Source organism: Rhea pennata, chromosome 3 (assembly GCF_028389875.1).
Source record: "Rhea pennata isolate bPtePen1 chromosome 3, bPtePen1.pri, whole genome shotgun sequence".
Classification (NCBI taxonomy): Eukaryota; Metazoa; Chordata; class Aves; order Rheiformes; family Rheidae; genus Rhea; species Rhea pennata.
The window spans coordinates 25,359,277-25,370,049 of NC_084665.1; the positions used below are offsets into that span (position 1 = coordinate 25,359,277).

The following is a 10,773-nucleotide window of genomic DNA, read 5'->3' on the forward strand; positions in this document are numbered from 1 at the left end:
AAGTGACAAAGATCTGCGGTTAACACTGATGCATCCTCAGACGTTAAACAAAATGTTAGATGGCTTTAACATTTACTGAAAGTCGAGGTGGTTCAGCATTTCATGTGATTGTCCAATGTCATAAAAGATCAGGCTGTAAATCTAATATTTTGCACTTTTTTTTGCTTGATCAGGGAGTCTTTCCGTAGTGATTGTCATTAAATGCTAGTCTTCATTTTTTTGATACAACTAACAAGTTCAGATAATGCCTCTAATTAGATTTTTTAAAAAATCCCAACTTAATGGTTGCACATGTGCATATATATGGAATTTCAGAAATTAAAACCAGTCACTGACGTTAAGATTTGAGAGAGATTTACAAAGAATCTTTCTTTCTGGCTTTCTGATTTGAATTTTGCAGACTTACATTGTCTGGTATGCAGATGATAAAATTTACCCTTAGTTTGTATGTATGTGGGGTTTTATACAGCCACAGAAATTACATGCATGCAAGTTTGGCAGTGTGGACCACCCTACACTTTGTATAATGGAGGCTTTTGTGTATAAAGAGAAATTAAAATATTTTAAAATATTTTTACAAATATTTATTGTTATGAAATGGTGTACAAATTTATACTGAATGAGGATTATATTTAGGAAGCTGTTGCTTTTTCTAAGATCAGAATGTTTAAAAAAATATGAAGGTGCAAAGTAGAAATGTAAAATTTGCAGATGGTTTCAGTCATGTTTCCTTAGATAACTGCAATGGACAAAAGAAGAGTGTAAGAGAATATTATGGTTACATATTGAAATGTATGGAACTGATGCATGTGGTGTAGTGGAAAACATCCTTCTAGGAAGAGTTAATCAATTGGTATTCCTTTCTGTTAAAACTTAGTGTAAAATTTTGAAGAGGAAGTTGGAAGAGGGGATGGTGTTTACAGAATACGAGCAAATTCCAAAGAAAAAGGCAGATGGGATCTTCACCACTGCTGCCTTGCCTGAAAACACTGAGCGCAACCGTATCAGGGAGGTTGTTCCCTATGAAGAGAATCGAGTAGAGCTGGTGCCAACCAAAGAAAATAATTCAGGCTACATCAATGCTTCACACATAAAGGTAAAAGCTTCCTTGGACTTTGCATTGCAAATGAAGATATGTTAGGGCTTTGTGTAAGCGGACGTGCAGCAGAGTTTTCTGTAATTCTGGAACTTATGGAAAGGTAACTTAATCAAAACAGAATGCGTCACCGTACCTTTGTGTCAACATGTGCATCTCTGAATTCCCAGATCAATTAACATGCATGAGTTGATTTATTTGCAAGAGACTTGGAAGTCGTTTTAGGGAGGCGTCCTACTTTTTTGTGCCTGTTCCTGCCAGCTGCTTATGAAATGTCTCTCTCAGTTAATGTAGAAAGATGTCCCATTTCTTAAACCTCATGAAAGTGATTGAGATGAACCCCAATGCCTGCAATTCAATACAGTTGACATGACCCTATGTGTGAAAGAAAGAGCAGCAAAAAGCAGGAGCAAGAGGGTCTTCTTCCCAGGGAGAAGTATATTCAGGGTATGTGCTGGTGGAGGTTTTTGGTAGAGATATTCGGGTAGTGGGAAGGTTTGTGCACCTGAACAGTATATGTTGTGATTTATCAGTGCCAATAGCTTTGCAGGTCATTGTGGGGCTGTAGCAACCAGTTTGGTTCCCAGACAGGACAGGTCCTTGCTACTGACTGGTACAGCCTAACAGAAGCACTGTACAAGGTTTGACTGTGCGATCATTTTCTCCATTACTACTGTATAAGGTTTATTCTTAAAAATCAGAGATGCAGCTCCATGCATGCATTGCCATGTCCAAAATAACGTATGCAACCCTGTGAATAATGCATATTCACATAGATATTGCAGTTGTACATGTAAATAACAGATTTCTTCCTGGTATCGTGGGGGTTGAGTGTCCATTTATTTATTTAGCCTCCATAAAGAGAACACCATATAACTACGATCCCTATAATTCTGTTTTGTTTGGCTACAGTGTTAGACTCCTATGTTTCAAAATAAGTTTCTGTCAAAGTACTTCAGGATTCTATTTGGTAATTCAATATAGGAACAATTTAAGATATTATCTGACTCTGTTACTTACATGCATAGGCAGTTTTACTGCTGAGCTGTCTTGGAGTGACTGCAGATGCTTGTTCTTTAAGCTTCAAATAACTATTTGTCAAATAAATATATCTGTCAAATACTATCAAATAACTATCCTTTACTGGCTTCTGCTCTGCCCTGAGAGAAGTAACAGCACCCCTCTCCCATAGATGATGGATTCTATTGTCAGGACTCTCTCTCTTTTCTCATTGTCAAAATCCAAACTAAAAATAAATAATTCAAAAAATAATAAATAGAACACCCAGGTAATTTTTATTTTCCTGGAATAAAGTCCTTTCAAGTTTAAAGAAAGAGAATTGCTGCCCTTGATTGTGATTTACAGTACTAAATCCTGTTGATTCATAACAGTTTTCTAAACCAGGATCCTGGCAGATTATCACATTTCTACCATAGCCTGGTAGGTTGTAGATACTGAGTTTCTGCATAATCAGGCATGGCTAGGATGATGAATTTCTGAACCCAAAATTTTTCATCCGCTTTATGGGAGGACAAAAAAAAAAAAAGAGAGAGAGAAAGAGAGAGAGAGAGAGATTCCCAACATAAATAGTTCCATACTAGCCAGAAAGGAATTTTCCCTGGCCAGGTACAGGTCCACATTTTACCTTGCGTGTCAGAGCACTCATTCTCATTTCACATCCATAGAGCACCCAGGAACATGTACAAATGTTTTCAGTGTATGACAGTGGTTCTTGCCAGTGTTTTCCTCTCGCGCTCCAAGTGGCAGATAGGGAAGCCAAGCAGATGTTCTTTTGCTTAGAAGGTGAAATCGCATCTGTGAGATTTACCTCAGTAGCACAGTGTGTGTGTTTGCAGCCCAATATTCAATTTTTAATATCCTGCAGTCAGGGCATTAGAATGCAGTAAATGTTCCAGGCATCACATTCCCTCCAGACTATTTATGGTTCTTTCATATCGTGTGCCAGGAGGCTGGATATTTGGACCAGAAGTCAGTAGACAAAGAAAACTCCTATATCATCCTGATAAGATCCATGCCTGGAGGATTCCAGCTCCCACCACTCTGTCTGCAAGCCCCACGGAGTTTCAGGATTTCTCTGCTTTTTTAGCACTGAACTTTGCTGTTAAAATACTAAGATTGTCATCTATACCAGACACAGGAACCATAATTGAATTTATGGACTATGGAAGAAAGAGTTAAGACCATTACATCTGACTGTTTGAGTCGGAGCAGTGCTGACACAAACCACTCGGTAACACTATACCAACACACGTGACTGTACACCACTATGCAAATGCAGGAGCAGATCCAGATCTGTGCTGTGCAACTTGTATTTCTGTACAAGAACTTCAGGAGTTTGCCTGCGCTGGTCTTGGAGTTTTTAACGATCAACCACAAAGGAGAATAATGTAGTATGAATGAAGAAAATGAGCTTTTAGGTTTTCAAACCTTTCTCAGTGCAGTGAAAAATTGCTTATCATTCAAACGCTGCACTAATTACAGGTGCAAAATCAAGCAGCTCAATTTAATGAGCAACTGTTTGAATAACAAATAAATTGGTTCTATTTCTGAAAATGGTTTTGAAGACCTCTACCTCAAACATAGTAAACTCTTAAAGCTGTCAGAATTATTGATAGCTACTTATAGCATTATCTGCCAGCACCTTGATACTTACGGGTGTGTCAGCACTTCTGTTGTAAATCTTTTTCTATGAGATTTATAACTTTGTTATGAAAAATGGCTTTGAGCTAACATGTAGAATTAGAAGGTCTTAGTCTGAGAAGGAAAAATATTTCAATTTCTCAAAATAATTACTTCATCTAGCCTGGCTTTTAAATGGTAAGCATATTTTAAATGATATTTAGTATCTCTAAAAGTGTTATGGTTCCTTGTACCTAAAGCTTTGAAAAACTGATTTTTATATAAATCTTTCCTGATGCAAGTGATTGATCATAAAATAATAGACTTTACAAACAAAAGTGATTTTTTTTTTAAAGTTGTCTAAGCATGAAGATCTGCCTCAGTCAGGTAAATAGTGTAGTGTTTTATATGAAGTAACTCCAAGATAATGTTGAGTCTTTTCAAGGTATTACATCATTTTAGTATGTAAATCTTTGCTTCAGTGCTTTAAAAATTATTTCATTATATGTTGTCATGTGAACACACGGGAATTTCCGCCAAGGTGTGTTTGGGTCAGTTATATATTGGGAAATAGATTTGTGTAACGATAGTTTTGGATAATTATGAATTTCATCTGGTGTTTGAAAGCCATTCAATATGCTCCATTTACTCTATAGTAGACTGCAGCATCTAAACTGAAAAAAAAAAAACCCGAGGTGAGTGAGGAGAAGCAACTTGAAATGAAGCCTGACAGTCTGCTTTGATTTCTTCCGGAGCCAGGATCAGGCTATCGGATCTCTGTGTCCTGCACAATGCGTGGGCATAGCTGCGCAGGCTGGGGACAGCTTTGGCCCTGTCTTTAACAGTGATCGACGTAGTAAGATTCTGTTTAAGAAATTATTTTTTGCCTGAGTAGAAAATAGAGTGAATCCCTAATCAGCGAAGATTTTAGCTTTCCTAGTACAAAATGTTGACAACTGTGTATTATTTTGCAGGCATGCAATGCCTGCAAAATGCATGTAGACATTTCCTCTGGTGCTCAATTTTTATTTCATTGTCGGTCTGTCACAAAGACCAGGAAGTTAGTCAGCTGCTTATTTTTACTTAATCAACTTAAGTCCTCTTAGAAACAGGGCCTTAAATAAATGTTTCTGTTTCATCTGTGTGATCCAGATGGAATGGCAAGAAAAATGGGTGACATTTTGCTCAAGCATTACGTTTATGGGCATCAGAAAAGGACTTGGAAACTGGAAACAGATCATGATTTATCAGATTTGCTATTATCAAAAGGATGATTCTTGTTCAAAATTTCGAACTACAGTAAAAGATTAAGAATTAAAGGTTTCGTTACAGTCTCTTATGCTTAAAAGGCAGTTCTGGCATAGACACTACTGACAATTGGGGCACTGACTGTATTTTTTCTCTCCCTTACTCCCAGGTTACAGTAGGTGGGGAAGAGTGGCACTACATTGCCACCCAAGGACCTCTGCCCCACACGTGCCATGACTTCTGGCAGATGGTGTGGGAACAAGGGGTGAATGTTATAGCCATGGTCACAGCTGAAGAGGTATGTAAAATCACCGAATGCAGTTCTTTCTGATGTGGACAAATCTCCTGTTATCATCACTTCCCACTCCAGTAACCTGTTTTTTCTGTCAACAGCCCTTCTTCCTTTTATTCTCTTTCAACATTTGCTTGTGCTGCTATAATGTTATATTTTGCAACTTTCTAATATTCAATTTGGCAAGCACTAAAGTGAAATGAGAAGAACACCCCCTTTCCCTCCTCCCTCTTCATTTCAGTTTGGCCAAACAAAGCAAAGATATTTCCATTGGAATCTGAGAGCCCTGAACTGCTCCTGGTTAAAATGACACAGATTTCCACCCTGTCCAAGGCCAGCTCTGCATACTGTCACTCTTATCAGCTGAAGAGAGACCAGAAGCTGTTGTTTCCGGAGAAGTATCCATTAGAAAAAAATCTTTTTATTTGTATGCCAAGCAAAACAGTTATTTCTATTGTAATCCAAGAACTATTTGCAAGGTTATAAAACCAGGCACACATTGCTAGCATTGCTTTCAGCTTTATGCCTGGTTACTTTTAACAAAAACAGGGGGTGCCATAGCACATCAAGTCACTATCCAATTCCTGAGACTGATTAACAACAGATACTTAACAGTTGCTGAAAAGAATCTCTTTCCCTATTGAAAGGAGAGACTTCCCAAGGAGGAGAATATTTCTTGAGCTGCTGTAGGCAGTACTTGGCTTTTCTCTGAGACAAGAATTTATTCTTCATATTTCTAATGAGTCTGTGTTACCTATGTAAATATTAATCCTTTTCTCATTCCCAATTTTTAGACTTGGAAATAAATTATAGCTGAGTGTTTAATGGGTAATTTCTTTACTTTGTGGGATACTGCTTGCTCTTTCCATTATTTGGGAGAAGATAAATAAGAGAACTTGGCTTATCTGCAGAGTTCTTTGCCCTGTTTGTAGAGAACTGTAACTGCAAAAGCTAAAGGCTATTTTATTCATGGTCTCCATTTTTTTTTTGTTTGTTTTGTTTTGTTTAAGGAGGGAGGAAGAAGTAAGAGTCATCGTTATTGGCCTAAACTGGGCTCTAAGCACAGCTCAGCCACTTACGGAAAGTTCAAGGTGACAACCAAGTTCCGCACCGACTCCGGCTGCTATGCGACCACAGGTCTGAAGGTCAAGCACCTCCTGTCTGGACAGGAGAGGACTGTGTGGCACTTGCAGTATACCGACTGGCCAGACCTTGGATGTCCAGAAGAAGTCCAAGGCTTTTTATGTAAGACTTCTTAACTTGCATGAGGAAAGACTAAAAGAAAAGTTTGCTCACACTGAATTCAGTTCAGTGCACCTAGTTAGAGCTGAACTTGATATTAAATAGTTATCGTTGTGACATAGACCTAAAATTGGTCAGGATTTGCTGTAATTTGGAAAAAGAGGTAGGAGATAAGATGGTTGAGGAACACAGTCCTAAAATAGCTGGCATAACAGGAGGGAAAAACGGTGTTGACCACAGTGCTAAAGCCTCGTGAAATTTTAAATAGCAGGATACCTCCAGTGGCTAATCTGTCAATGTAAGTTATTGCCATTTTCCAGCTACCTAATGAGTGTATGAGATATTAGGCTACACAGGGATGTGGTTAGGGAAGCCAGGGTAAGGTAGTCTCAGATACTAGTGAAATACGGCACAGCTCCACAGTTTCATAGGAGGCCCTGAGAGCTGACAGCCAGTATTTGGCAACCCAGGTACGTTGGACCTACTGCACAGGAGCTGAGGTCCCCTTCGCCTGCACAGTAAGTCTGAACTTGCTGCCAAGGCAGCATGGACTCTTCTAACCATGTGTTACCCAGGCAATGCTAAGAGCCTTCCCAATTAAATTTTGGTTCTGGTTCATGCATTTCTGAACATACAACCCTTCATCTTTAATGACTTAATAATATTTCCTACTCCTTACCAAATAATAAACACTACTATGTTAAGTAATAGCAATTCAACCATTATTTAGCCAAAGCCACATCTGTGGCACTGCAGTGGTTGTGTAATGCAGAGATCCTTAGGTTATCAGTGAAGGAGAAAGTATGTGGTCTCCAACACTGATGTGCTGGAGATACCATCTTAATTCCTCTGAAAGGTCTATAGCCACAGCAGTGTGGCTCTGATGAAGCTAAGCCCTCTCTCAGAAAGGCCCGTTAGTTCCACTTTGCTGTAGACACAGCTCCACTGCTTTAGTGCCTCGCTCTTCTTTGCATGGTATAAGCTTGATGTAAATCACATGTGCTTCTTTTTCTTAGCGTCTTTTTCTTCAGGGCGGGAATAGAAATAACATTTCAGCTTTGGCAAAGGGAGTGCAAAGGGATCTGCCTTGAAGGCGAAGCTATTCAGTTTGTTCTCACTGCCCAATTTCTAATTCGTTTTTTTTGCTTTGTTTCTCTTACCAAACCCTGTAGCTGTGGTTGGGCATGGCAGTAATTGGAACAGGATTGTCCCCATTTCCTCTGCATGTTGTTTGCCACCAAATACAATTCCATTTCATAATGTGCTTTAATGTGTCTGGTAGGACTCTAGACACAGCCTGCCTGTGTCGCAAGGACTGTTTGGCCTGCAATGCCGTGCCATAAGGAGTCAGGGTGGGAGAGTTTTGGCTCAGATCTCACTGCCCAACTTTCCACTGGGACTGTTGGGAAGTTAAATGAACAGTTACACAAAATAACTGTTCTTGATTCTTGCACTTTCTAGACTGCATGGAAAATGGACAGTGAGCCCCAGAAGGACTCCTAGCTGTAGAGAAACAGTCTGAGCAGAGCGATGGGTGACAGTCTGCCTCCTTTCTGAAAGAAAAAGGGTGGAAAAAAAGGCAGGTGGATGCTCATTTCCCATCTGATATTGGCTTTGAACTAGCAGTAGTTTCAAAGGGACTTAGCTGTTGTTTTGATCCCAGCCTGCTAATAGCAGGAATTGCTGTAAGTAATGTCTAGATTCATCTGCTTAAGGGACCTGGAGATTTGCAGAGGGGAAAACAGAATTGATTTTTTTTAAAGAACTATTTAATTTGAAGGACCAAAATCCCAAGTAATAATTGACACCCAGCTGGTACTTGCTGGATTTAGCATTGTTCAGTGTACACAGGCCAAAATAATTAGTATGTTGTAAAAAATGTAAATTATTGTCATTTTCACAAAGCATGATTTTTGTTTCCATATTTTTTCCAATTTTTATGTTTAGCTGTATAGATTTCTGCAACCTTGTCTACAATTTATCTTGCAGCTTACTTGGAGGAGATACAGTCAGTGCGTCGCCATACCAACAGTGTGTTGGACAGCAGCAACAACTGCAATCCTCCTATCGTGGTTCACTGCAGTGCAGGGGTAGGAAGGACTGGCGTGGTTATCCTAACAGAACTGATGATTGGGTGCTTGGAGCATAATGAGGTAAGTGAGCTTCTCCCTCATGACCAGCCCTGACTTCATTCCTTAACTAACTAGCTACACTTCTGAGGTTAAAATTAAAAGGCATTGAAATGCTTTCTTTCTATTGCTTTTGTGAAACAAGGGCCTCAAATGCAACAGGCAGAAATTTTGCGTGGCGAGTTACTTGTTGCAGGTTGCTGTTGGGTTGATATTTTGCATTTTTATTAATATTAATTTAAAACATTCAAAACTAGGGCTTCTTTCTCTCTTTTGAGAATTTAGTCTAATTTGTACCTGTGTTTAATTAACAGTCTAGAGACAGCATGTCCACAAGGACATCTTGAAAGAGGATCTAGCCAGCTTCCAAGCTCTTTTAACTAATATTTTCTGTTCTCTAAATTTACTATGTAGACTCCTTTCTTTCTCTCATACTGTCTCTAATCTCATTTGGAACAAATTTTGAGCTGTGTATTTTTTTTAAAAAAAAAATAACGTGTGTATGTAGAGGGGGGAGCACTGAAGAGCTACAGCCAGTATTACTCCAGATTGTAAGACTAATCTTGCAATGTTAAGAACAACATCATTGGCACAGCAACTGTGTGTAGCTATTTGCTTTCTGTGTCCTTTGTCACTGGGGAGCTGTCCGGTAAAAACACCACATCCTCGATACCAGTGTGCCATGCAGTTCCAGCCTGTGCAAAACAGCTATTGAAACGAAGGGTTTCTATTGCCAAAGGAACGGCTCAAAGACCAAAACCTCTTGTAGAGACAAGAATACAGCAAGAGCCACAAATAGACACATTATCTGTCCCTCCCAGTAATCATCCACTGGATGAGTTGCTTGCAGCGCAGGGACCACTGGGTGTACATACCTGAAGGAGCAGAAGTGCTCACTTATTATGGACTGTGACCTTTCTGTGCAAGGTGCTGTGTGAAGTGCAACTTTCTTGCTCATTCAAAAATGTGAGTCCTGAAGGAGACACATAGCAGTGAACTTTCCTTTTCATCAGCATTTTTTTAAATAGCAGAGCTTCGTTTTGTCCAGGAGAGAAATGTTAAGTGCAAGATTGATCTGTGTCACAAAGAAGCACCATATTGTATTTGCAGGTGATCTCCTGAAGATACTGGGCCCATTTCAGCTCTGATGAACTTCCTCCAACTTTGGTTGAAATTTCTTAGGACTGAAGCTGTCTTGGACAGCTGTGTTGCCATTTAAGTGTAGTTTCTTATTTTTTCATGTTCTTATTTCTTACTTTTGACCGTAATTTTCTTTTTCACACAATCCGTTTTCTGGGGGCAAGGAGGTGGCAAGGACAGAAAGGATCTCCCCCTCCATATGCACTTTTTGCGGGTTCTGCAGCCTTCATGTATCGGCTGAGGTTTAGTAACTGCTCCTCTGTGAGGAGTGGCTCTGACTGGAGACTGCTTGACTTATTCCATATGCACTGGCACCTGGAAATAGCTGCTTCTCTCATTCACACAGCAGCCATGAAGTTTCTGCACTCAAGAGGAAATCTGGATAGTTATAGGATCTATATTTGAACTGCTTGTGAGCAGTGTTTAGCTGTGTCTGCTTTATAGTAACCTCTGCATGCTAATAGTGTGCCAGGAATAAACAGTCGTGCAACTCTCTTTGGCCACCTCAGTTTGTCTGTGGTTTACAGAAGACACTTCTTCAGCCAAAAATAGCTGAGTAGCAACTGAAGCTAAAGGAGATACCTAGGTATTTGAGCATGGAAATGGGCCTTTACATTCAGAGGAATTCTCATCAGCTTCACTAGGAGCTGATCGTAGCACTCACTAATAAGGGATTTCTCGTATGTCTCTTAATTAAAGCATTCCTTTGTCTTGATTATTCGTGGAAATCATTATTAATGTTAAAGAGAATTTTCCTAAAGGACTTTGCTGCTCAACATTGAACTAAGTTAATGTTTTTGATTTGTTAAAACTAAATTAAAAAAAAATTTAAACTTAACATTTATTACTAGTTAAGCAGTATGTTATCACACTTTGCACAGAGGATTCTTTTTCATGCAGCAGTTTTCCTGGCTTATTTTCAAGTAGGGTTACTTTTTATTGCTTTTTTCCTGAAATAGAATTGCTTGTTGCTTAAAGTGCTTTAC

General features: G+C 39.2%; 1 protein-coding gene across 3 annotated transcripts in view; it reads left to right on the top strand.

Annotated features, from left to right (window-relative positions):
• The window catches only part of PTPN14 (protein tyrosine phosphatase non-receptor type 14), a 122,119-nt gene that overhangs the window by 102,126 nt on the left and 9,220 nt on the right, over positions 1-10,773 (top strand). For all 3 annotated transcript variants that reach the window (XM_062571825.1, XM_062571827.1, XM_062571826.1), the window contains exons 15-18: positions 878-1,096; positions 5,154-5,282; positions 6,287-6,521; positions 8,508-8,671. In XM_062571825.1, coding sequence (XP_062427809.1) covers positions 878-1,096; positions 5,154-5,282; positions 6,287-6,521; positions 8,508-8,671 — 747 coding nt within the window. The remainder of the gene's footprint in view (positions 1-877; positions 1,097-5,153; positions 5,283-6,286; positions 6,522-8,507; positions 8,672-10,773) is intronic.